This window comes from Balaenoptera musculus, chromosome 3 (assembly GCF_009873245.2).
Source record: "Balaenoptera musculus isolate JJ_BM4_2016_0621 chromosome 3, mBalMus1.pri.v3, whole genome shotgun sequence".
Taxonomy (NCBI): domain Eukaryota; kingdom Metazoa; phylum Chordata; class Mammalia; order Artiodactyla; family Balaenopteridae; genus Balaenoptera; species Balaenoptera musculus.
This window is the reverse complement of record NC_045787.1, coordinates 166,609,309-166,636,452: the sequence shown is the minus strand read 5'-3', so window position 1 is coordinate 166,636,452 and position 27,144 is coordinate 166,609,309. Positions and strand designations below refer to the sequence as shown.

Genomic DNA, 27,144 nt, shown 5'->3' with positions numbered 1-27,144 from the left:
CTTTGCTATGTGAAAAATTTTAAACTTTTTATGTAACAAGATTTACTCTGTTTTTTCCTTTATGCCCTTTGGGTTTTCATGCTGTACTATCTTTTTTTTTTAATATTTATTTATTTACTTTTGGCTGCGTTGGGTCTTCATTGCTGAGCGTGAGCTTTCTCTAGTTGCGGTGAGTGGGGGCTACTCTTCGTTGCGGTGCATGGGCTTCTCACTGCGGTGCCTTCTCTTGTTGCAGAGCATGGGCTCTAGGCACACAGGCTCAGTAGCTGTGGCTCACAGGCTCTAGAGCGCAGGCTCAGTAGTTATGGCACACAGGCTTAGTTTCTCTGCAGCATGTGGGATCTTCCCAGACCAGGGCTTGAACCCGTGTCCCCTGCATTGGCAGGTGGATTCTTAACCACTGTGCCACCAGGGAAGTCCCTCATGTTGTACTATCTTTAAGGCAACCAACCAGAGCAGAACTCTCTTGTGAGAGTTGCTTTCCTTCAGGAGACCTCAAAATGTTTTCTCACCCAAAGGATCACGTGTGGCCTTGGCCCCTATAGTCTAACTGTTTAAGCCACTCTTCTGGAAACTCAAAGACTGAACACCCTTTGGACTTTACAACTGCTCTATGATCTGGCATACAGGCCACTCTCCTCTCCTCCTAGGCCCAGGACAGGCATGACTAATCAACCCCAGGATTCTGGGCAGACATGACTAAGCAGACATGGGAGTTGACTTCAGACCTGCAGCCCCTTTGCCAGGCCTGCTAAGTTCCTTGCTTTGTGCCTTGCAGCACTGTGAAGAATGGTCTCTGCGGACCTGGAAGGGCTGAAACCCCAATGACTTGAGAAGAGAAGGCCGAGGACCTTAAAGCAGACATGAATCAAGAACGAGGTATGCTGTGTGAGAGAGAAAGGTGCGCTGAGTCAGCCATGGCTTTTTATAAAGGGGTCCGGGCCGGGAGAGTCAGGCGCAGTTCCTCCCTGCCCCAGCTGCTGGCCTTGGCGGAGATGCCCGAACCTGGGAGGCCAAGTCTCTATATGTGATGGGGAGCAGAGGTGGCACGGGCAAGTGGTTGACAGCTGGGCCCTGTCGTTCAGAGCAGAGCTCTGCTAGCCGGGTGACAATGGGCGAGTCACTTACTCTTTTGAAGCCTCGTGTGTATTGCTGGTACTGGGGGCGGGGGGGGGGTGGTGCATTGATAATAGCACCTCCTTATTAGGATGGTGAGCCTGTGTGTGAGCCTTATTAGGATGGTGAGCCTGTGTGGGTAAAGCACATAAATATATAATATATATAATACTATATGTTACATATTACATGTATATTATATATAGTGCAGATGTAACTGTGTGTGTATATATATGTGGCAGATGTAATATGTAATTGTTTATATAGTACAGATGTAATAATATATAGATTGAGAATATAATTATATAGTACAGATGTAATTATATACATATATAGTGTAGAGGTAATTATACATATGGTACAGATATAATTATATACGGTGCAGATGTAATAATAATGTAATGCAGATATGTCTATATATATATCATTTGTAAATAATATGGAATTCTAGTTAATGATTCAAATACTAAAGGCTGATTCACACCAAATGATTAAAATGTTTTTAAAAAGAGTGAAATAATGCCATTTGCAGCTACATGGATGGACCTAGAGATTATCATACTAAGAGAAGTCAGAAAGAGAAAGATAAATACCATATGATATCACTTATATGTAGAATTTCAAATATGACACAAATGAACTTATCTACAAAACAGAAACAGACTCACAGACATAGAGAACAGGCTTGTGGTTGCCAAGGGGAAGGGGGGTAGGGGAGGGAACGATTGGGAGTTTGGGATTAGCAGATGCAAACTATTATATATAGAACAGATAAACAACAAGGTCCTACTGTGTAGCACAGGGAACTGTATTCAATATCCTGTGATAAACCACAATGGAAAAGAATATGAAAAAGAATATACATATGCATAACTGAGCCACTTTGCTGTACAGCAGAAATTAACACGTTGTAATAAATCAACTATACCTCAATAAAATTTTTAAAAATGATTCAAATGTTGAAGGGTGAAATGGACAGCTGCAGCTTACTTTGAAATGTATCAAAAAGTAAGATGGCAGAATGGATGGATAAATAGAGGGATGGCTGGATGGAGATGTGATAAAGCAAATACAGCAAAATGCTAGAAGTTGTAGAATTTGGTGGTGGGTAGAGGGCATTAGCTATACAATCCAAATTTTTGTATGCTTGAAAATTTTCATAATAAACTGTTGAGAGGGTAAGGAAGAAATAAATGAAAGAGGAAGCTTGAGTAGACCAGCACTGACCATACGACTTCACTCGAGGTGTGGGATTAATTCAGGTTCAAAAAGACAGCCCCCGCCACCCCTCCAACTCCTGAGTTATTAAATGAATAAAAAAAGTCTGCCACCCAACCCTGGTGACTATTTGCAGTTACTCCTGGGCCGTGGACCATTCACCGAGATGGAGAAGTCCTTATGAGGCTTTCAAAACATGGGCCAGGCCATGAGACCCCCATGACCATCCCTGAATTTTTTCGGGAGTCAGTCAACCGATTTGGGACTTATCCAGCCCTCGCATCAAAGAAGAATGGAAAGTGGGAAGTTCTGAATTACAACCAGTACTACGAAGCTTGTCGGAAGGCTGCAAGAGCCTTACTCAAGGTAAATGATTCATTCATTCATTCCTTCATTCGTTCATCATGTATTAAATCATTCCTTTTATGTATAAATACATATGGGACAAAATGCACAAGGCACCCCAAGATACAAGGTTAACTGGTGAAAAATTTCCTTCCAATCTTTGTCCCCTCTCTTATGGGGGTAGCCGCCATTTGCAGTTTTTTCTATGCTCTTCTGGGGAATAAATTATGTGTACATGTTATATAATTCTATATATGCACATTTTTACACACATGGTAGCATACTATACCCGAGTCTACAACCTGCTTTTTTTCTGTTAGCACAGTATATGTGTGTATTAGTTAGCTACTGCTGCATAACAAATTACCCCAGAACTTAGTGACTCAAAATGACAGAGCTTTATTATCTCTTGGTTTCTGTGGGTCAGGAATCCAGGAGTGATTTAGTTGGATGTTTCTGGTTCAGGATCTCTCATGAGGTTGTAGTCAAGTTGTCAGCCTGGGCTGCATCATCTGTACATGGCTTCTGTACATGGCTGGCTCTTGGCAGGAGGCCTCAGTTCCTAGCTCCATGGCCTTCTCCGTAGGGTTGCTTGAGTGTCCTCACAATATGGCAGCCAGCTTCCCCCAAAATGAGTGATCCACGGCTTCCCTGGTGGCGCAGTGGTTGAGAATCTGCCTGCCAATGCAGGGGACACGGGTTCGAGCCCTGGTCTGGGAAGATCCCACATGCCGCGGAGCAACTATGCCCGTAAGCCACAACTACTGAGCCTGAGCGTCTGGAGCCTGTGCTCCGCAACAAGAGAGGCCTCAACAGTGAGAGGCCTGCGCACTGCGATGAAGAGTGGCCCCTACTCGCCGCGACTAGAGAAAGCCCTCGCACAGAAACGAAGACCCAACACAGCCAAAAATAAATAAATTAATTAATTAATTTTTAAAAAAAAAGAGTGATCCAAAAGAGAGAATGAACCAGGTGGGAACCGTGATATCTTTTATAACCTAATCTCAGCAATGACATACTATCACTTCTTTCACAAGGTTAAGCAGACCTTGATACAATATGGAAGGGGATTATAGTAGAACACAAACACCAGGAGATGAAACTCATCTTGGAGGCTGGTTGCTGCATTCTGAGATCCTTCCATATTGATTTATTTTTTTCAAAAAAAAATCCATATTCTTTTCAACAACTGCAAGTACGTATGTAACAGTATTGACTTCATCAGCCCCCTACGGGTGGGCATTTAAGTTGCTTCCAGCCTTTGCTACGATACGTGGTGCCACATTGAACCTTCTTTGTACAATGAATTCCTACACAGACAATGCCCTTTAAGTCCACTCACAATGTATGAGAGAATCTGTTTACCTATGTTATTGTCAACATCATATTATCAAAACTGTTCATCTGGGCCAATCTGATAGGCATGTTAGGCAGAATTCTAAGGTGACTCCACCGAGATTCCCAACCTCTGGTGTACTTGTGCTGTATAATCTTCTCCCTGTGACTGTGGGCTATGATGGGATTTCCCTCCTGAGATGGCAAAGGTGAAGGGATTTCACAGATGTCATGAAGGTCTCTAATCTGTTGACTTTGAGTTCATGAGAAAGGGCAGGTGCTCTGGGTGGGCCTGACTTAGTTGGGTGAACCATTAAGAGAGATTCTCCTGCTGTCCTGGAAGCAAACTGCCATGTCTGGAGAGCGCCATGTAGCAGGGGATGGCATACCGACTCCAGGAGTTGAGAGCGGCCCTCAGCGGGCAGGTAGCAAGAGAAGAGGATCTCCATCATTCAACCACAAGGAAATGAATTCTGCAAACAACCTCCAAGTGCGGGGCCCCCAAGCTTTGGAGGAGGTCATGGTCTCCACCGATACCTTGATTGCAGCTTTGGGAGATCCTAGGCAGAGAACCCAGCTGTGCCGCCCCCCAGACTCCTGACCTGTGGAAACTGGGATAATAAATGTGTGCTCTTTTAAGCTGCTACATTTGTGATGATGGGTTATGCAGCCATAGATGATGAATGTAACAGACATCTCGTACTGTAAAAAGGCATCTCCTGATGGTTCTGATTTACAGGAAATCCGATCACATTTTGACCGAGACCCAAGCTCCTCTCTCCCCTCCTCTGATGTCCATGTGTCTTCATCTAGAGACTGTGAGAGGTCGGAATTAGGAACCACCTGCTTGGCCTGGATTGCTTCTTGGCTGCCCTTACCCCCACGCCATAGTGCTGTGGCTAGTTCACCCTTCCTGAAAGATGGTCCTCTTTCCCTATGCCCTTAGTTCTGGAGTTCAAGGACCCCTGCTCTCCTAAATCTCAGGGATCCAATAAGAAAGAAGTCAGTTTATCTACACATTGATAGAGACACTGTCCACAGTGAAGACAGCCTTTCTGCCACTAAGCATAAACGTGTTGCATCACGTTCTGAAGCATCACCAGGCAGACGCCTTCCAAATGCTTAGGTTTTCCCTGGGGACAGAGGGTCACTGCCAGCCTTGCCCAGGTGACTAAAAGAGCCAACAAAATTGGAGTTTCCAGGACAAAAGGGGGGCGACCACCAAGCATGATCACTTTCATGTCCAGGTCTCCTGATCCATCCTAAACCACGTTCAGATCAAGGCTATGCCTTCAAAAGTGCAATTTATTACCACTATAGGGTATCACTCTTTGAGTACTGTTATGATTAAAAATAAAAATGAATTCATTAGGATGGCTAATTAAAAAAACAAACAAACAGAAAATAACAAGTGTTGGTGAGGATGTGGAGAAATTGGAGCCCTCAGTCACTGTCAGTGGGAATGTAAAATGGTGCAGCCACCCTGGAAGACGGTCTGGCGGTTCCTCACAAAATTAAACTTAGAATCACCATATACGATCCTGCAATTCCACTTCTGGGTACAGACCTAAAAGAAGTGAAAGCAGGGACTCACACAGATATTGGACACCCATGTTCATAGCAGCATTGCTCACAACAGCCAAAAGGAGGAAGCGACCCAAGTGCCCATCAATGGATGAATAACCAAAATGTGATCCGTCCATATAATGGAACATTAACCTTAAAATGGAGTGAAATGCTGACACCTGTCAAAACATAGATGAACTGGGGGACATTATACTAAGTAAAAGAAGCTAGACACAAAAGGACAAATATATGATTCCGCTTATAAAAGGTCCCTAGAGGAGTCAAATCCATAGGGACAGAAAGTAGATGGTGGGGGCCAGGGGCTGGGGGAGGGGGTGGGGAGTCAGTGTTTAATGGGGACAGAGTTTCAGTTGGGGAAGATGAGAAAGTTCTGGAGGTGGATGGTGGGGATGGTTGGACAACAATGTGAATGCGCTTAATGCCACTGAGCTGTGTACTTAAAGTTGGTTAATGGTTAAAAAATAAAATACATAGGGGACTTCCCTGGTGGCACAGTGGTTAAAGACTCCACGCTCCCAATGCAGGGGGCCCGGGTTTGATACCTGGTCAGGGAACTAGATCCCACAGGCATGCCGTAACTAACAGTTCGCATGCCACAACTGAGGAGCCCGCCTGCCACAACTAAGACCTGGTGCAACCAAATAAAAATAAATATAGAAAAAAATACATAAAAATTAGAATAAATAAAGGGGGTATTACAGAGAGGGAGATAAACCAGCCTCCCAAGAGTCACAAAAAAAAAATCACACTCCGGATTTTCATCTCAACACGGGCTGTCCCCCTTGTGACTCCGTGGGCTCTGGGGTCTGCTTTCACCTGCCAGTGAGCAGATCCCATCCGGAAGCAAACCACCTCTGTTGCTTCTGTTTTCTGTTCGTCTGTCTGGTTTTGCCTTCCCAGCTGGGCTTGGAGCCTTTCCACTCAGTCGGCATCCTTGGGTTTAACTCCGTCGAGTGGTTCCTTGCGGCTCTTGGCGCCATCTTCGCCGGGTAAGACCCCGGGCCCGGGTCCCTGTGGATGTTGGGCGGTGCTGCTCTGGGAACTGGCAGCCCCAGGCTGGTTCCCACGGAGATGTGAGCGGGGGTTGCAGAAGCAGCCGCAGGCGAGCCGGCGAGATAGACACACACACCCGTCTAACAGAGGACTAGTATCTCATATACACAAGGGACTTCTACAATTCAGGAATAAAAACACAAAAAGAGGGACTTCCCTGGCAGTCCAGTGGTTAAGGCTCCGCGCTTCCACTGCAGGGGGCACGGGTTCGATCCCTGTTCGGGGAACTAAGATCCCACATGCTGCTCAGCGCAGCCAAAAAAAAAATAAAAGATTTTTAAATGGGCAAGAGACTTGTACAGAAACATCACTAAGGGAAGTAGCCAATAGGCAGTTGGAAAGATCCTTGATGTCATCAGCCAGCAGGGAGATACAAAGGGAACCCACAGCAGAATGGTTCAAAGCAAGAACAAAAGGTTGCAAATGAAGGGAACGGGTGGAGAGGTGGGGGGGGGGGTCCAAACCCCACCTCTTATTTGCCGTGGGACCCTGAACAAGTGACTTCCCTGCCCTGAACCTCAGTTTCCTCATCTGTAAAATGGGGTACTGTGAGGGTTCCATGTCATAATGACAACCTGGGAGCCCATTCTCTCATCATCACCGTCATTTTTGTCCTTTTCATCACTGTCCAGCTGTGGAGGGAGGGAAGCTGGTGCCGAGGCTGCAAACTCAGACCTTCCCTGCAGACCCTTCCCCTCCCCCCACCTTCCAGGACGTTCGTTCTCGACTTAAGGTGTATGGGGCACACTCGTGCACGTGTTTTCTTTTCCCAGGGGCTTCTGTGTTGGTATTTATGCCACCAACTCTGCGGAAGTCTGTCAATACATCATTGCTCATGCCAAAGTGAACATCCTGCTGGTGGAAAATGACCTACAGCTGCAGAAAATCCTTTCGGTAAACCTCTCCGCCCCCCATTGCTGCCTGCCAGTCACCGGGGGAAGGAGGGGGGGTGTGTGTGGAGTGGATGTGTGTGGAGTGGATGAGTTTAATTTCCAATGCATATTCATTTCCTACTCGGCCTCTGTTTTTAAAAATGTGTTTGTTGTTATTTTATATACAGTTCACTGTTTATCAGTTTTCTTTTAAAAAGTTATTTTGAACCTTGTCATCCTTGCTATGTTGACCTCTTATAATTGTCCTCCTTTCTGAAATGCTTTTGTCTTTCTTTTCTGTTTCTTTCATAAGTCCGACCACTTCCTGTTTCCCTACTTCGTGATGTCTGGCTCTCCCCTCAGGGCTTGTATGTTTGCTTTGTGTTCTTCCTTCCCAGCTGCGTTTACCCCATTACGTCCTAGGTTTTACGCTGGAAGGTTAGGGGGCAATTTTCCTTTGCTTTGCAGTGACTTTTTGTGCACAGTGAAATCTGACCCTCTCTTATTCCTTTTTTTTTTTTTTCCCCTTGTGTTATCTTTGTAATGTTGCAAGAAACATTTCCGATGACTCGTGTTTGAATGAGCTGCAGTTGCTTGAACCAGCTTTTGGCAGAAGGATCCTGAGGGGAGGGGAGTCCTTGGAAGCTTGACTACCCTACGTTCTCCGGGAGGGGAGTCCTTGGGAGGGGTGAGCCTCAATGGCCAGATTCATGGCTCACCCCAAGAGCCACTGCACCGCGCAGCTTGTGGGATCTTAGTTCCCCGACCAGGGATCGAACCCGGGACCCCAGCAGTGGAAGCGTAGGGTCCTAACCACTGGACCACCAAGGAATTCCTGTGACTGTTTCTTTAATACCATATTTCATCTTTTCTGAGTTACTTTTTAATATTTCTGGAGTTGAGATGTCTCGCCATGGATGGCATTCTCTGAACGCCATGGGCCATGTGTTTTCCCACATTTTAACTTCTCTGAAATTAGGGCAGATTTGCCAGCCTCAATGGAATCCAGCCAGACTCAGTGAAACAGGATATTTTGTGCCACCAGGCCTCCTTCGATGCCTAATTCCTGAGCTGGTTCAGTGAGGATAGACGTCTACTTTCTGAAACTGCTTTCTGAAGGCATGCTTCTTTGGTCCCTGGTACTCATGTCATGCCCTGTCTGTCCTGTTCATAGCAGAACACACTGCGGGGTGGGTGATGGGTGATGAGTGATGGGTGGGGCCCTTCTCCTTCTTGCCGTGAATACTGGCTTCCGATTTGGGTTCTTCCACTGTTAGAAAATGTCACGTGCCCCATCCTTTCCCCTGCAGCCACCTCATTGATATGGCTTCCTGTCCTTGTTCTGGTATATTCAACCTCACATGCATAAATTATTTCCATCTCTTAGTTTCATCAAAGATGCAGTTTGTGGGAGGTTTCTTGTTCTGGTTGCTCTGTATGAAAGATTCAAAGCCAGGCTCCGGATACTCTCCTCCCAAACTGGACGCTCAGGTCCACTTGGAAATCTTTGATTCTGTGTGATGGTCACGGCTCATAATCCTCCAGTGCTTCCCTCCTTCCTTTAGAATAAACTGCAAACTCCTCGCTGTCACCTCCAAGGCATGGCCTACCTGGCCCTTCCATCCCTTCCTGCATCCTCCCCCGGCCTTCTCCCTTCCATCCCCGTTCCAGCCAACCTGGACTTTTTATATCCCTCAAACATCCCAGCTACTGCCTGCTTCCGGCTTTTTGGATGTCTGTTTCTTCTCTCTCTGGAAAACTCTTGTCCAGCTGTTACAATCACTTCTGTCATCTTTTCTCTCCAGGTCATGCCAGAGACTTGGTTATAATTATAAGTAGCGTACTGGATGTTGGAAGTGACTTCTTCACTGGATTGGCTAGAAATGTCATACAGGCACATTCCTTCCTTTGCACGAACAGGGGGGCAAGAATCCCACTGGCCTGGTTACCTGAACCTTACAGGTCTAGGTTTAGGTAGAGAGTTCTGAACCCACCCAGTTCCAGCCACCTTCATGGAGGATTTCTGTAGCCCTACTCCAACCAGAAGTTTAGCTGGATCTTGGCTGTGAAGCATAAGGTGCCAGGAGACGAAGAGCCGGGAGGGCCTCCTTCGACTCACCAACCAAAGCCACAGCTCTGTACAGCAGAATTCAGGAGGCTGTTGCCCTCAATCCTCTGCAATGGTTGCAGTCTACTGATACCGACCTGTCAGTCAAGACAAAGAGCAAAAGTTTTACTGCGTGGGCAGGGGGAGGGAAAGAGGCTGAGGTCCCTGTGGGAGAGAGCTTAGGATGTGCTCTTCCAGGGCCCCGTTACCATGAGGTCCATACACAACTTTTTTTCAGATTCCAAAGACCAAGATGGAGACCCTAAAAGCAATCGTTCAGTACAGGCTGCCAGTGAAGGAGAGCAAATGTAACCACCTGTACTCTGTAAGTGTGAGAGGCGGCACTGAGCAAAGGGGAGGGCACAGCCTTGAAAGGGAAGGAGGGCACTCCCAAAGGAAGTGGGTGGTGAGCAAGGCGGAGGGTGAGGCCAAACCAGGGAAGTGGGCAGGGGCTCACAAAGGAAGTGGGTGGTGAGGAAGGCGGCGGGGCCAAACCAGGGAAGTGGGCGGGAACTCTCAAAGGAAGTGGGTGGTGAGGAAGGGAGAGGGAGGGGCCTCACAAGGGAAGGGGGTGAGGCTTTTGAGAGAATTTTTTTCTGGCATGAAGGTTCTGATTTACTGGAAGGTGTCTGTTCTGGTTATTTACTGCTGTGTAACAAATCACCCCAAAAATTGGTGGCATAAGACAACACCAATCATTTTATTATTAGTTTCTTTTCAGACCATTAGGGTAACTGAAAAAATACTGCATCATTGAAAATTAGATGTGTTGGAACTCACAACATTAAGTTTAAATATTTAATTTGTATTCAAACCAGAACTTATTATAAATTTACTTTCCTGGTTTTCACAGATGCAAAGTCATCAATATTTTTATTAAAACCATTAGCCATTTTTAATATATACAAATAGGAATATAGGGATGCACATTTCTGCAATGGCTCGGACCAACAGCCCTGCTGGAGCCTTTTTTAAAATTTTGATGTTTCATTCATCATGAATTTGCTCTGCTTTGATAGTGACTTTTAAATTATTGCATTAAAGTAGTATTTATCTTGATTACAAGCTTTCTTTTTTTTTTGGGCATCCCCTAAAGTTTTGCACTCAAGGAAAAGCCCCTGGTCCTCACTCTGGTCCCAACCCTGCAGCTGGGGCTCCTCCAGCACATTTCCCTGTCTCTCTGTGGTGTCTCCATGTGCTGTCTCCAGCATGATGACTTCAGGACCTCTGGACTTACTGGTGGCTCAGATCTCCAGAGAGAATGTTTTGAGGGAGAGAAATATCCAAGTGGAAGCTGTCCTACCTTTAAGGACCTATTCTTGGAAGTAACACACTGCCCAGCAAGGCCAAGCTGCATGAGGGCCCAGACTTCAGCTCTTACTGAGGGAGGGGCGGGGCTCCTGAAGAGTGGGTGACACCGTAAATGTTGTCGCAGTCATTTTTTTGCAAATTCCCTCTGCTTCAGGGTCTTCTAAGAGTCAGAAAATGCTTGGGTGCAAGCAACAGAAACCCACTTAAGCCAAAGGAGGGGGTCTGGGTTTTGTTTTTAAGGATACAATGAGTTAACTCACAGAAGTCAGGGCAGGAGGGCTGGGAGGGACCAGGATGAGCTGCTGTTAATTTCCCTGAGATCAGGCCATCAAACCCATGACCCAAATCAGAAGTCCTAAAATGTCATGGAGTTTATTTGGTTTGCCCTCCACGCAAGCGGGAGGAAAGATGTCAATGATCCTTTCTGGCCCAAACACTCACCAGCTCGTGCACCTTTCAGAAAACATTTAAATATTAAGACCAGGCCAATGACTAGGTAAGACAGCCGATCAGAATTACAGACCTTTCAGAGGTTAAAAATGACCAACACAGAAACAATATCTTAAGCCTGGATAAGTTAAATAAACTCATTTGTTAGAAGTAGTATTTACAGCAGGGTTTCTCAGCCTCGTTGGACATTTGGGGTGGGTAATTCTTCATCGTGGGGGCCGTCCTGTGCATTGTAAGGTGTTGAGCGACATCCCTGGCCTCTACGTACTAGGTGCCAATAGCACCCTCCCAGTTGAAACAATCAAAAATATCCTCAGACACTGCCTAAGTCCCCTAGGGGGCAAAATCACCGCTGGTTGAGGACAATGATTTATAGGGAAGAGTTCTGTGACATAGATTAGTATCTCCTTCTCTGCAAGGGTGAGTAGAACCTACCGTTTTTAGATTCAGTTTAGGAATACATTCATTAGAACTGAGAGAAAAAGGAAGCGCCTGGGAAATTAAAAGGTGAAATTCGGGGGCAGGGGGATGGCAGAATGAGACAATTAACTGGGTAGGTTACGATGCCTGGGATTGGACTCAGGACCAATTGCAGATTGCCAAGAGAGAGGACTGGATTGGACAGGACTGGCTCTGGTGTCTACCTAACCCAATCATTTGCGGCCATGGGAGAATGAGGTCTTGCACCAGCCATTACGGGAGCATCCTTTGCGGGGGAGGGCTTGAGGCATCTCTCAGAGAAAGGACAGGGTCCTGCAAAAGGCTTTTGTATGCTGCTCCTCTCACCATCACCCTACCCTGTTAGAGACGGTCTGGGTAAAGGTCCTTCCCTTTCAGATGGGGCCAGCGTTGCCCTGGCAGGCTACAGGCAATACTGGCCATTTCTGGAGGACCTGGAGTGCCCTCTGTCTTGCAGACAGGACATTACCCTCATCCAGAGCCTCACTAGGGGCTCAGAGGTAGAATTTTTGCAGGTCTCAGGTGAAATTTGGTTCACCCAGCCCAACAGTTCCTTCTGAGGCACCAAATTCTAAGCTAATTAAGAGCATAGGTTCTGGAGTCATAGACAGTCTTGGGTTAGAATGATAGTTCCTCTGTCTACCTGCTGTGTGACCCTGGGCAGGTAACTTACCACCTCTGAGCCTCAGCTCCTTCATCTGCCATAGGGAGATGAGGTATCTCTTATCAGTAAGGATGTCTTTGGTTGCAAGTGACAAAAGCCTAACACCAAATGGCTTAAGCTTAAAAGACCATTTATTGGCTCATATCCACAACCTAGGGTGTGGATTTCAGGCATGGCTGGAACCAGGGGCTCAAATAACGTGACCTAGACTCCATTTTGCTCTCTTCATATCTTGGCTCCATGCCAGCCTTGCTTCCCCCTAGTCCTGAGATGGTCCAGCAGCTCCTATGGCTACATCTTATTCACGTTCAGATGACTCATTCATGTCCCAGCACTTCCAGCAAAAGCCCTGACCTTCACTGTGATTGGACCACCTGAGGTCACGTGCCCAGACCCAGTCTAACCACTGTGGCCCAGGCAGATGGGACCTTCTAGCTTAAACCAATCACAGCGGCGCTCAGCCACAGCAATCTGGTAACTAATAAGTTTGAGGTGCTGAGTGGCATCTGGGAAGGCAGAGAATAAATAATATTGAACTCTGCTGTTCTGAGCATTTTACATATATTAACCCATTTACTGCTTAAAACAACCCAAGGAGTTGGGTCTTGATGTCATTCCCATTTAACCTATGAGGAAACTGAGGCACCGGTGCTTGAGTAGCCTGCCTGGGAAGTGGAGGAGAAGAAGCAAACATCTTAGGGCTTTTGTCAGAGGTGCCTTTCCTCTTGCTGGGAATCATGCTTTGGGAGAAGCTGGTGGGGCAAGATCTGACTGGGGAAGGGAACTCCTAGGTGCTGAGGACCCCTCTCACACACCCTGAGTCCCCACCCTCCACTTCTGTTGTTTGTTTGTTTTTTGGAGTATAGCTGCTTTACAATGTTGTGTTAGTTTCTGCTGTACAGTGAAGTGTATCAGCTATACGTATACATATATCCCCTCTTCCCTGGATTTCCTTCCTATTTAGGTCACCACAGAGCACTGAGTAGAGTTCCCTGTGCTATTCAGCAGGTTCTCATTAGTTATCTATTTTATACACAGTAGTGTATATATGTCAACCCCAATCTCCCAGTTCATCCCACCCTCCCATTTCCCCCCTTGGTGTCCATACGTTTGTTCTCTACACTGTCTCTATTTCGGCTTTGCAAATAGGTTCATCTGCACCATTTTTCAAGATTTCACATATATGCGTTAATGTATGATATTTGTGTTTCTCTTTCTGACTTACTTCACTCTGTATGACAGTCTCTAGGGCCATCCACAACTCTACAAATGACCCAATTTTGTTCCTTTTTATGGCTGAGTAATATTCCATTGTATATATATACCACATCTTCTTTATCTATTCCTCTGTTGGTGGACATTTAGGTTGCTTCCATGTCCTCGCTATTGTAAATAGTGCTGCAGTGAACACTGGAGTGTGTGTGTCTTTTTGAATTATGGTTTTCTCCGGGTATATGCCTAGTATTGGGATTGCTGGGTCATATGATAGTTCTATTTTTCGTTTTTTAAAGAACCTCCATACTATTCTGCATAGTGGCTGTATCAATTTACATTCCCACCAACAGTGCAAGAGGGTTCCCTTTTCTCCACACCCTCTCCAGCATTTATGGTTTGTAGACTTTTTGATGATGGCCATTCTGACTGGTGTGAGGTGATACCTCATTGTAGTTTTGATTTGCATTTCTCCCATAATTAGTAATGCTGAGCATCTTTTCATGTGCCTCTTGGCCATTTTTTGTGTCTTCTTTGGAGAAATGTCTATTTAGGTCTTCGCTTGTCTTTTCTTTCCACAGTGGGATGATTTCATGGAGCTTGGCAATAGCATCCCCGAGTCCCAGCTGGACCAGATCATGAAGAGCCAGAAGGCCAATCAGTGTGCTGTGATCATCTACACTTCTGGGACCACAGGCTATCCCAAGGGGGTGATGCTTAGCCATGACAACGTAAGTGCTGTCTCTGCTGACAGGGACGAAATTTGCAGCATCCAGGGTCCCGTCACTCTGGGGCAGTGGCCTTCAGGCTAGTTTTGTTCTTGACCCACAGGGGCACAGTGGCGTTTAGGGGCCCAGCACATGGGGGTGCCCTTGATCTGTGGGGCATAGAGAGTTATGCAAATGCTTCCAAGGTTGGGGGCAGCATAGTGCAGGGGTTGAGATCAGGGACTCTGGAGCAGACCTGGCTCTGTGATCTTGGGCAGGGCATCTGACATCTCCAAGCCTCAGTTTCCTCATCTGTAAAACGGGTGCAATGTAACAGTCCCTGCCTCATGGGTTGTTTGAGCTCAGAACCGTGTTTGATAAAATAAATACATGAAAGGGCAGTATACACATTGTGTTTCAGGGGTAAAGCAGAAGCTGTTTTAGTTAGTTGAGGAAGGCCGTGTGCTTGGGGAAAACTTACACATGTCTGGGTGGAATCCAAAGCTGATGGTTATTTAGGTCACTGTTAGGAAAGAATAAGGAGAATACATGCTAAAAGATCCTGTTTATGGGGGACGTCCCTGGCGGGCCAGTGGTTAGGACTCTGTGCTTCCACTGCTGAGGGCCCGGGTTCAATCTCTGGTCGGGGAACTAATATCCTGCAAGCCGTGTGGTGCAAGCCTAGAAAACGCAAACTTATCTACAGGGACAAAAAGCAGATCAGTGGCTGCCTGGGGAGGGCAAGAGGGAGGCATTACAAAGGCGATGGAAATGTCCACCATCTCGATGGTGGTGATGGCTGGCTTCACGGGTGCAGACATAGTCAGTGTGTGCCAAATTGTACACTTCAAATGCGGTTCTCTGTATGTCAATTACACCTCGATAAAGTTGTTGGTGTTTGTTTTTTTTTTCCCATCAATTTATTTATTTACTTATTTTTGGCTGTGTTGGGTCTTCGTTGCTGCACGCAGGCTTTCTTTAGTTGCATCGAGCGGGGGCTACTCTTCGTCGCGGTGCGTGGGCTTCTCATTGCGGTAGCTTCTCTTGTTGCGTAGCAAGGGCTCTAGGCACGCGGGCTTCAGTAGTTGTGGCACGCAGGCTCAGCAGCTGTGGCTCTCGGGCTCTAGAGCGCAGGCTCAGTAGTTGTGGCGCACTGGCTTAGTTGCTCCGCGGCATGTGGGATCTTCCTGGACCAGGGCTCGAACTCGTGTCCCCTGAATTGGCAAGCGGATTCTTAACCGCTGCGCCACCAGGGAAGCCCCAATGTTTTTTTAAAGAACAAGAAAGACAGTGACGGTTCATTTCTGTTGCACACTTACTATGGGGCCAGGGGCCGTCCTGAGAGTTTTACACTTTGTAAATCCTTGCAGCAATTCTATGACTGTATCCATTCTATCAGGTGGACGCTGTTTCTACAGATGAGAAAACTGAAGCCCAGAGAGGTTAAGCTGCTGGACCCAGGTCACACAGCAAGCAGTGTGGCAGAGCCAGGAGCCTAAACCCAGGCAGGCAGGCGCCACAGTCCACATTTTCAACTACACTGTAGGTCTATGGGGTTAAGGTGTAAAAATGTCCAAAGGTGCGATCGTTACAAATATGTTAAAGCTGGTTGAAGAACAGTACACAGAGCACGACGCGATTTTGTTAAAAACTGAAAAACGGCAGCGAGTGATGTACACGTGTGTAAGTTTTAAAAGCAGGAAAGTGTCTGGCAGGACATGCACCCAACACACTCCCCTCTGTGAGTCAGAAAGACTGCTAGTTGTAAAATGAAGCGTTTCTACTTTATAAGGGCTTTCCCCACCAGCCCAGCTTAATAGCTGGCAGCACACTCTGGCGTTTGCACTGGCTGTTCCCTCTACGTGGAATACTATTTCCCAGAGACCCACATGACTTGCTCCTTCACCTCCTCCGGGTCCCTGCTCACATGTTACCGCCTCTGTGAAGCCCTCCCTGACTTCCACGTTTAAAATAGCAAAGAAAAATAAACCATCCCATTAGCCCCCAAGCCCCATTTGGCTACTGTTTTTTCTTACACTGCCATATTATACAGTCACGTGTTTATCATGAACAACAGCTCCTTGAGGGCAGGGGCTGTCTGTCTGGTTCACTGCTGTGTCTCCAGTGCTTGGTGTACAGGAGGATTCAATCCATTTTGTGGACTGAATGAACGGAGTCCGATGAGGCCCCCACCCAACCCTGGCCAGCGTCCACGCTCCCAGTGGCTTCATGTCTAGCGAGATCACGTCCACGCAGAGGGCAGACAAAAGCCGAGCCCCTGGAGCAAGTCTGCCTGGATCTGCATCCTGGCTCCCCCACTTGCTAACTATGTGACCTGAGAAGATTTCCTTAACTTCTCTGGGCTTCGGTTTGCCCATCTGTAAAATGGAGACAAGAATGGTTGCTACCTCTCAGAGTTGCTATGAAGGTTAAATTATTTCCTATACTGTGTCAGTTAGCTACTGCCGTGTAACAAACCGTTCTAGAACTTAGCAACTTAAAACACCAAGAGTGTGTTATTTCTGGGTCTGGAATTTGGGCAGGGCTTGGCAAAGCGTCTTTTCCGCCCTACAGAATGTCAGCTGGGGTCACTCAGCTGTATTCAGCTGGTGCCCAGGCTGGGCTGGCAGGTCCAAGCAGGGCTTCACTCACGTGTTTCATGGGGCTTGGGCTTCCTCACAGCATGGAGGCATCGAGGCTGTCGAACTTCTCAACGTGGCGCTGGCTCCCCCGAGGGCAAGCATGCCCTGATACAAAGGCAGAAGCTGCAGTCTATTAGGACTCAATGTCAGAAGTTTACACGGTGCTCCACTCTGTGGGTCAAAACCAGTCACCAGACCAGCCCTGTGAAGGGAAAGGAAAACAGACTCCAGCTCTGAATGGCAGGGGTGGCAGAGAATTTGCAGTTGTCTTTAACCTACCACATAGACATAAGATGCTCAGAGCAACGCCTGGCACATTGGGATTAAAAAATAATCCCTGTCAGCTACTATTTTTTAAATCGTAATCGTCATCTTTACAGCAGGAAGTCAAAGCCAGTCCCATGTTCTCAACATAGGTCAACAGCTCAAAGCTTCTCCCGTTTACAGGGTACTATGCCATGCTGAGATAAACACACTAACCCCTAACAGAAACCCCACAAGGTAAGATGTGTCATTAACCCCTTTCAGAGACTGGGAAACTGAGGCTCAGGGAGGGGAAATGACTTGCACAAGGTCAGAGAGCATAGAAAGGTCTGAGCCAGGATCTGAACCCAGGAGTGTCTAAACCACTGTAAATCACGGTCTACACACACCTAGCCCCTTTTCTCAACAAATGGGCGCTGGGTTCCTTGGGTCACTGTGGCTGACAGTGCTTATGGGTGCATAAGAAAAATCCCTTCATCCTGAGGCCCAAAGAAGAGGGACAAATCTTGAAGGCTTACTACAGAGCGAGTGCTTTGCATATTTCATTACACTTAAATGTAACTTCTCTTTCCTCATTCATTCATTCATTCAACAAAAATTTACTGGGCACCTACTATGTGCTGGGAAAACAGCTTTGAGCAAAACAGACCCAATGGTGGCCCTCGGGAAGACAGACAGGGAATGAACAAATAAGACCACTCAGATTGTGGCAAGTAGTACGTAGAGGATTAGACAGATGCTGGAAACTTCAGTTCGGGTGATGTGAGACTGCTTCCGTAAGGAAGCGACATTTAACCAGAATATAACATCTGAGGAGTCAGTTGTGGAGACAGCTAGAGGATGCCCATCCCAGGCAGCAGGAACAGCCCGTGCAAAGGCCCTGAGGCGGGACCTTGCCTGATGTGCTGGAGGAACAGTGCAGAGGCCCGTGTGGCTGCATTAACGAGGCGACTGTTTGCCAGAGACTTATGACACCAGTAAAAAAATATAGATTGCAAAATCATAGGTATGCTAAAACTTTCCATCAAGGTATGCACCGGAGAAAGAAAAACATTAACATACTAATTGTTGGGGTATTAATGCCACGGGATTATGGGTGGCCTTTTCGTTTGTTGGACAGTGTTGGTTTTATAGTTTTATGTTGGGCACGAGGAAACTCTGTGCCCCTTTTACAGATGAGCAAATACAGGTTGCAAAGGATTTTTAAGCAAATAGCCCAGGGTCACGCAGCTAGTAAATGGTGGAGTCAGGATTTGATTCTGGGACACTTACTGAATCCTTCAGACTTCTGACTATCCCTGATAGACATTCTGACTCTAGGGTCTGTTGCTGGATCCTAGGGCGTCTGGTAATCCCCCAAAGCTTTCCATCGAATTTTACTGCTCCTTCCATCCTCAGGCGAGTCAGTGAACCTCTCTGTGCTTCTGGTTCCCCATCTTACAGATGGGGAGAATCGCAGTTATCAACCCCAGTGTGTTAAGATGAGGACTAAGTGACTCAATGTTTGTAAAGTACAAGAGCGGTGCCTAAGCAGGTGCTTTGTGTTTGTTAGATAATTGCATTTAAATGGCCCTCGGGCAAGGATGAGGCGCGCTGAATCGTATTGGGTTGTAAGCTCGATTTGTGTTCCAGATCACGTGGACGGCGGGGTCGGTGGCGAGGGACTTCAATCTGTCTTATGCTCCTGAGAAGCAGGAGGTGGTGGTCAGCTACCTTCCTCTCAGCCACATCGCAGCTCAGATGATGGATGTCTGGATACCCATGAAGGTCGGGGCTTTCGTCTACTTTGCTCAACCAGATGCACTCAAGGTATGAAGGCCAAGGGCAGCCCGGAGGAGTGGATGGTTCCTTCACGTCCCAGATCTGGGGGTTCCTTCTCCATCCTCATCTAATGCTCCCAGTCAGCAGCATTTGAAACAGTCAACCACCTTCTTTTAGTTTTTATCTTTATCCAAGTCATGGTGTCCATGGTTGTGCAGACTGTATACTGAACAACCTAAGACTAAGATGTGAATGGTATTGAAAGCAGAACGTGTGTGTACATGTGTAGTTTTTTTTTAAGTCAGTATTCCCAACTCCAAAATGCTCCCCAAACCAAACGTTTTTGGCAGTAAAATATGACCTGAACTGATGTGAAGCTATTTGGAGTCTTCATTTTTATCCCACTTATTGGGAATATGTGTATCTGCAGAAATATTAACGTGAAGGATTTCAGCTGGCTTGCCAAGACACCACCATGGGATTCATATAACAAATGAAATAAGCACCATATTACCTTTCTGAAGGCCAGATTATTCTAAATTCCAGAACACATCTGGCCCCAAGGGTTTGAGATAAGGGATTTTGGACCTCTTTTGAAAAACAGCAGTGTCCTAACCACCCTCCAGAGGCAAACTCTCTAGAATTTTCAAGAGATTTCTTCTGGCATTTACCTCCAGTTTTTAAAAAATATGTAATAATTTTCTTGATTCATGCACTTTTAAATATTATCTATTACTTTTCTATTGCAGTAGGCAAGGATTTAATCCTCTTACACCCCCATCTTCACTTGCTTCCCCTTTTCCCATCCTCTCAATGAAAAGATTTCTTAGTTAACGGAGCCATGTAGTTTACTACATGATTACATATCTTGTCTGGTACAACCTTTTGTTTTCCCCAGAGTTAACAGTTGCCTTTCTTTTCCAATTTGGTGGAAGTTTTCTGTATACCTGTCCACAGTTGCTCCATCTCAACTGTCACATGCTTATCAGGATTTTCCAAATGTTCTAATACCCACTGCATTATTTTCCCCTGAGTAGGACTGCTTGTTGTTTTAAGTTGTCCTAGATTGGGCCCCCTAGAAGCAGAACCTGAGATGGGATGGAGATTTTTGTAATTAATTGAGTAGGATCTCTCAGGTGAAAACTGTAAGGGAGTGAGGGGAGCAAGATATGGCAAGGGGAGAAGAGAGGATGTGAGTTCAGCTGGCATGTAAGTGGAATTGCCCTTACACAAACCAATCCCATGGGAATCTCTGAAGCATGAATGGCACCACAGTTGTACTGCTTTGAGGCAAGGGGTCTGGGCTTTTGTACCCCCATCTCAGAGAGTCGTTGGCTATAGGCTTGTGCACTCATGCGGGTGCATAACTTCCCAGGCATTTCTGAATAAGGGCAGTTCTCTGAAGAAGAGGGAAGCTGTGGACCATTAGAGATCTGAAGAGGACATCAACAGCAGCTTCTACAAGCTGTCATGCAGGGATATCCCTTCCTCCCACTCCTGTGCTGAATCCTCTGTTTTCTAAGGTCCTTGTGTTCTTTTTTGGGGGTTACCTCTTCATTTAGCTGGAGTTCATCTTTGGTAGGTTTTTCATGTTAAGTAAATGAAAGAATTCTTGTATGTCCTGACCTTGTAGACTTAACAGAGCCAGAAAAGAACTCTGCACTTTCCTCAGCTACATTCTCTGTATTTGCTTCCTATGATTGCTGGAACAAATTACCACAAAACTTAGTGGCTTAAAACAACATAAATTTATTATCCCACAGTTCTGGAGGTCAGAAGTCTAAAATGGGTCTCAATGGGATAAAACCAAGACATGAGCAGGACTGTGTTCTTTCTGGAAGCTCTTGGGGAGAACTGGTTTCCTTGCCTTTTTTAGCTTCTAGAGGCTGCCTATGTTCCTTGGCTTGTGGCCTCTTCCTCCATTTTCAAAGCTAGGAGCACATAGCATCTTCAAATCTCTCTCTCTCTCTCTTACTCACACACATACATACACACACACACACACACACACACACCTATCTCTGTTCCCACTGTCACACCTCTCTGATCCTCCTGCCTCCCTCTTATAAGGACCCCTGTGATGACACTGGACCCACCTGGATAATCCAGGATAATCTCCCCTAGGCTAAGTCTTAGGGCCTTTGTAATTCCTTCCAGAGGGCTCATTCTCCTGTTCTTCACATGGCTGGCTCCTCCATGTCATTTAGTTCCCTGCTTAAGTATCTCCTTGACCCCTTTCGGTCACTCTCACATCCCCCATGCTCAGTGTCTGAGACACATTAGACACTCAGTAAATGAATACTTTATTTTCTGGCTGAAAACATAATGTATACACACTCGCCTACAGGGCCTGAGAAGGTCCCAGTCTCCAATATCCTTATCAACCCCTAATACTGTCAAAAAATTTAAAATTGTCAACCAGGTAACAAAGCTGTCTTAACATTTTTTTTTTTTTTTTGGCTGCACCGTGCTGCACGTGGGATCTTAGTTCCCCCACCAGGGATTGAACCCATGCCCCCTGCAGTGGAAGTGCAGAGTCTTAACCACTGGATCCTGGCTTAACATCATAAGCAACTGCCAGACTGTTTTCAAAGTGGCTGTGTCATTTTACATTCCCAACCAGAAGTGTACGAGAGGTCCAATTTCTCCACATCCTCACCAACACTTGTTTTTGTTTTGTTTTATTATTATTATTGCCATCCTAGTAGATGCGAAGTGGTATCTCCCATATTAATTTGCATTTCTCGAATGATTAATGGTGGTGAGCAACTCTTCCTGTGCTTATTGGCCGTTTGTATATCTTCTTTGGAAAAATGACTGATCAAATTTTTAACCATTTAAAAATCTGGTTGTGTATCTTCTTATTGTTGAATGTTAAGGGTTCTTTATACAAATCCTTTATCAAATATATGATTTGCAAATACTTTCTCCCAGTTCCATGGCTTGTCTTCTCATTTTCTTACTAGTGTCTTTTGAAAAGCAAAATGTGTTTACCTCTAATGAATGTTAACTCTCCAATTTATTGATTTTTTTTCTTCCATGCTTCTGGCGTCATTTGTAAGAAATCACTGCCTACTCCAAGGTCACAGAGATTTTCTTCTATGTGTTCTTCTGGAGGGTTTTTAGATTTAGCTCTTACTTTTAGGTCTGTGATCCATTTTGAGGTAATTTTTGTGTTTGGCAAGAAGGCTCTAAGTTAGCTAAGCTCTCGTTTGTTTGTTTGTTTGTATACAGATATCCTTTCCTGCATTAAATTGCCTTGGCACTTTTATTGAATGTCAATTGATCATAAATGTGAAGATTCATCTCCAGATTTTCAGTTTTGTTCCACTGAACTTTATGTCTATCCTTACACCAAAACTACACTGACTTTATTTTTCTGGCTTTATGGTAGTATGACCCCCTTGTCCCTGTTTACCTGGGACTCGCCCGGTTTCATAAGTGAAAATCCTACATTCCAGGAACGCCTCCAGTTCTGGGCAAATCAGGACAGTTGATCACCCTACTTTATAATAAGTTTCAAAATCAGGTAATAAGTCCTCTGATTTTGTTCTTCTTTTTCAAAATTGCTTTGGTTATTCCAGATCCTCTGCATTTCCATATAAATCTTAAGATCAGCTTGTCAATTTGTATGAAATAGCTTGCCTATTTTTGATAGGGATTACACTGAACCTATAGATCAATTTGGGGGAGAATCTTGCATAATACTCCACTGCATTCTTGGGCCACAGTTTCTTTAGCCAATCCCCCCATCACTGGCCATGAAGTCTGTTTCTATCCTGTTACAAAATGATGCACAAAGAATATCTCACACGTGCTTCTCTGTGTACCTGATCTTTCATTCAGCTGAATTCTGTCACCCACAGACGTGAAGTTGCCAAGTTGCATTTAAAATGTTAATAATACTGTCACGCTGCCTTCCAAAAACATTTTACCAGTCTGTGCTCTCTACCAAATGCCCAGAGAGAGCATGATAATCTGATTGGCCACTGGCCAGCCAATGGATTGGCTCCCTTGGGTCAGGAGCTCACCCTGGTCCAATAAGCCAAGAGCTGAGCTGAGCTGAGGAGCTCTTGGCTTATTGGACCAGGGTGAGCTGAGCGGCTGAGGAGAGATGGACATCTGGGTTGCAGGTGTGGCTAACCCAGCTCTGCGCCCTGCAGGGCACTTTGGTCAACACTCTGCAGGAGGTAAAGCCTACCGCCTTCCTGGGGGTGCCCCGAATTTGGGAAAAGATGCATGAGAAGATAAAGGAAACTGTTGGCAAATCTTCAAGCTTGAGGAGAAAGGTGTTTTCATGGGCAAGAAATATTGGCTTCAAGGTCAACTCAAAAAGGATGCGAGGGTAAGTGGCGGGCTCAGCGGGGCCAGGCGTGGAGGGCAGTGGGTGAGGGGGCTCAGCCTTCTCCAGCTGGGTGCCATCAGCCCCCTTGTGGCTCCATGGCTATAGAGCTCTCCTTGGCATTCATGTTCATAGGGGACATGACACTCCCATGAGCTACCGCATGGCAAAGGCCCTCGTGTTCACCAAAATCAAGAATTCCCTTGGCCTGGATCGCTGCCGCATTTTTATCAGCGGGGCTGCACCCCTCAACCAAGAGACTGCTGAGTTCTTTCTAAGCCTGGACATACCTATAGGTGAGGCGTACGGTATGAGTGAAAGCTCAGGACCCCATTCCACGTCCAGCCCAGAGAACTACAGGATTCTAAGGTACTGGCCTCCCGGGCAGACTCCCGGTCCTCCAGCCACACGGGGTCAAAGGGATGAAGATGGGAGGGTCGACAGGCCTCTGGGCTAAGATGAATCCTGACTTGGTGTCTCCAGAATGACCCCTGTTCTCCAGCCTCGAAGCCCCAAATTTTCATGACCGTGGGAAGCCCCAGTTTGTCCGAGAGCCCATGGACAAAGGGGAAGGGCTCTCAAACATTCTATGGACTCTCCCTATTTGTCATTTGCGAGCTCTGCCTCCGGACGGCCCACCCCAGGCTCACCCACCCAAGGTTCACCTCCCTAGACCTCGGGACCGTTCATCTCCATGGCGCTTTCTCTCAAACATGTCCCCAGGCCCCTCCTGGCTTTCTCCCAAGCTCAGCTCACCTCGGGCTGCAGGATGGAGCCCGGTGATACTGACACAGTGAGAACAACGAAGCCAAGCTCCACGTGGAGTCTGAGAACCGTGCTCCTCCACAGGGCCTCCTGGTTGTGCCCCTCCCTGACCCCCGCCCTGCCGCCCTATTGCAAGGCTGGCTCTCCTCTCATGCTCGGCCGAGTTCTGGCTGCCTCTGAACTTAGCAAAAAAACTGAATTCAGTCTTCCCAATCTGGCAAAACCATCTCCTGCCTCTTACTTTACCTTGCCCATCAGTTATCTCCCCTTCTCCAGTCCATAATCCCATCTGGGTCTGTTTTCTGCAGAACCCAAATGCCCACTGGAGTTTTCTTCCAAAACCAAAGAGTGGTCCTTCCTTAAAGAGTGTTTTTCGCTGTGCAGAATTTTTTTATCTTTACCTGGTTGAACTCATGAAACTTGTATAGCTTCTGAGTTTTTCCATATTCTTAGGAAAGCTTTTTTTTTTTTTTTTAAAGATTTAATCTTAATTCTTAAGTTCTGGTGTTCAGAAAGGACCTCTTGTAGATCCTGGAAATGAGATAGCTTGTTGATAAACGTGGAAATCAAGTTAGATTTTTTTTTTTTTTTTAGCCACGCGGCATGTGGGATCTTAGTTCCCCAACCAGGGGTCGAACCCGCGTCCCCTGTGGTAGAGTCTTAACCACTCGACCACTGGGGATGTCTCCCTAGAAAAGCTTTTAATGGAGGTCGTAAGGAGGCTCTTTATAAATGTTAAGCTTCACAGGCCTGCCTTCTTTTTCCTCTTACTAAGGGAATCCCTACACTTAACCCTAAAACCACTGGCCCTTCTAACTGCCAGTAAAAAAGACCTCAGCAAGGCAGTAAGAAAATCCTTCTTTTTCTGCATCTTAAAACCACCCTCCCGAGTAGTATCACTAGTGAAAGGAATTTCACAAAAATCCAGATATCAGCTGGTGCTACTCTGTCTTGTGGAAGTAACTTTAACCTCTAAAGAGATTCTAGTTGGTTGACTTACTTAAAATCAGCTGTCCTGGTCATTGCGTTCAGGTTGACATACCTGTTTTCTAGAGGGGGTTTTGTTGCTTCCTTTTTTTTTGGCTGTGCCATGTGGCTTGTGGGATCTTAGTTCCCTGACCAGGGATTGAACCTGGGCCCTCATCAGTGAAAGCGTGGAGTGCTAACCACTGGACCACCGGGGACTTCCCTGTTGCTGTTTTTAACCCAGGAGCTCTTTGTCTTTCTCCTATTTATGTGAAGATAAAAACAATCTAGATTCACTTTGCTGTACACCTGAAACTAACAACTATACTCCAATAAAAATTTTTTATTAATTCCCAAAAAAAAAAATAATAAAACAATCTACAACTCTGCTGGGTTTCCCAGTTCACCAAGTGTTTGGGAAGTTGGCTCACTTGATTGAACAAGCCCTCCCTCCACTCGGCCAACACCTCTCATGCCCACCGGGCCCTGGGGAGGGTGCAGCAGCAGCAGCTTCCAGCCCAGGCCAGCTGAGCGGAGTGTTAGGAGCCTGGGCCACAGACCCAGGCCGACCTGGGTGGGTGACCTCGTCTCCCCGAGCCTCAGTTTTCCTCCCTCCTGTGCCCTGGCAGTTCCGGCAAAGTCATGACTGGGTGTAAGAACATGCTGTACCAGCAGACCAAGGACGGCGTTGGGGAGATCTGCCTCTGGGGCCGGCACGTCTTCATGGGCTACCTGGAGAGGGAGGACGCGACCGTGGAGGCCACCGACGAGGAGGGCTGGCTCCACTCTGGGGACCTGGGCCACATGGACAACCAGGGCTTCCTCTTTATCACGGGCCGCATCAAAGGTACTGGGGCCGGGCTCCGCAGGGGCCTCCTGTGAGCAGGCTCACCTTGAATGTTGAAGGCTCCTAGGCCCCGCCTTTCAGGGGGCGGGGCTCACACTGATGTACAGGGACACCCCAGTCCGCGCACCCCAGCTCCGTCCCTGTGCCCAGCATTTGGCCCTCGGCAGGACGGAGCCAGAAAAGAAGCCCATTCTGGGCCTGAAACCTCTGTTCCCTCCCCTGCCATTTGAGGATAACGATAACTACAGAGTTGTAACGATTCAGTGAGGATTAAATGAAATGATGTAGAACAGGGATCAGTCAACTTTTCCCATAAAGGGCCCACGCGTAAATATTTTGGATTTGCAGGACACAGGGTCTCTGTCGTAGCTGCTCCACTTGGCCGTTGTGGTACAAAAGCAGCAGCAGACGATGTGCAGACCGATGGTCATGGCTGTTTGCCAACACAAATGTCACAGGATTTTCACGTGTCACGGATATTATTCTTCTTTGGATTTCCTTCCGACCATTAAAAAATGTGAAAGCCCTTTTTAGCTCGTGGCCATACAAAAACAGGCGGAAGGTGGGATTTAGCCCACAGGCTGGAGTTTACCAACCTCTGAGGGAGACCATTTGGCATGGAGCCTGACATAGGCAGTACCTATACAATAAGAGGGCTATGTTAGCATTATTTCCATGATAAGCAACAGAAAACCCTTCTTAAGCAGGTTTGAGTGAAAAAGTGATGCTATTGGCTCAAAACCAGCAAAGTTCAGAAGGTCATGCTTCCGGCATGGCTGGATCCAGGTGCCAAAATGACATCACAAGGAATCTCTTTATCCTTCTGTTACCATGTTGTCCTCTGTGTTGATGCCATTCTTAAAGAGCCTTTTCCAACTTGGTGACTAGATGGTTGCCAACAGTCTAGGTTCATCCTAACACCCAAGGGATGAGTAAGAGTGTATTATTCCCAACAGTGTCGGCAAGTTTTAGGCCTGATTCTCGCTGGATCTTCTTGGGTCACTATCACATCTCAGAATGAATCACTGTAGAGGATGGAATATGCCGACTGGTCAGACCTGGTCACATGCTCACCCCCCCCCGAAAACCACATAAAGATGGAGAGTAGCTCCCTAAAGAAA

At 46.5% G+C, this 27,144-nt stretch overlaps 1 protein-coding gene across 1 annotated transcript in view; it reads left to right on the top strand.

Moving 5' to 3' along the window:
- The first annotated feature begins 824 nt into the window (after window positions 1-824).
- Window positions 825-27,144, top strand: part of ACSBG2 (acyl-CoA synthetase bubblegum family member 2) — a 28,940-nt gene continuing 2,620 nt past the window's right edge. Inside the window, exons 1-10 of the mRNA XM_036848040.1 lie at window positions 825-879; window positions 2,471-2,700; window positions 6,502-6,590; window positions 7,428-7,548; window positions 9,872-9,958; window positions 14,311-14,460; window positions 18,975-19,151; window positions 23,267-23,448; window positions 23,581-23,814; window positions 25,806-26,023. Coding sequence (XP_036703935.1) covers window positions 864-879; window positions 2,471-2,700; window positions 6,502-6,590; window positions 7,428-7,548; window positions 9,872-9,958; window positions 14,311-14,460; window positions 18,975-19,151; window positions 23,267-23,448; window positions 23,581-23,814; window positions 25,806-26,023 — 1,504 coding nt within the window. The 5' untranslated portion in view covers window positions 825-863. The remainder of the gene's footprint in view (window positions 880-2,470; window positions 2,701-6,501; window positions 6,591-7,427; window positions 7,549-9,871; window positions 9,959-14,310; window positions 14,461-18,974; window positions 19,152-23,266; window positions 23,449-23,580; window positions 23,815-25,805; window positions 26,024-27,144) is intronic.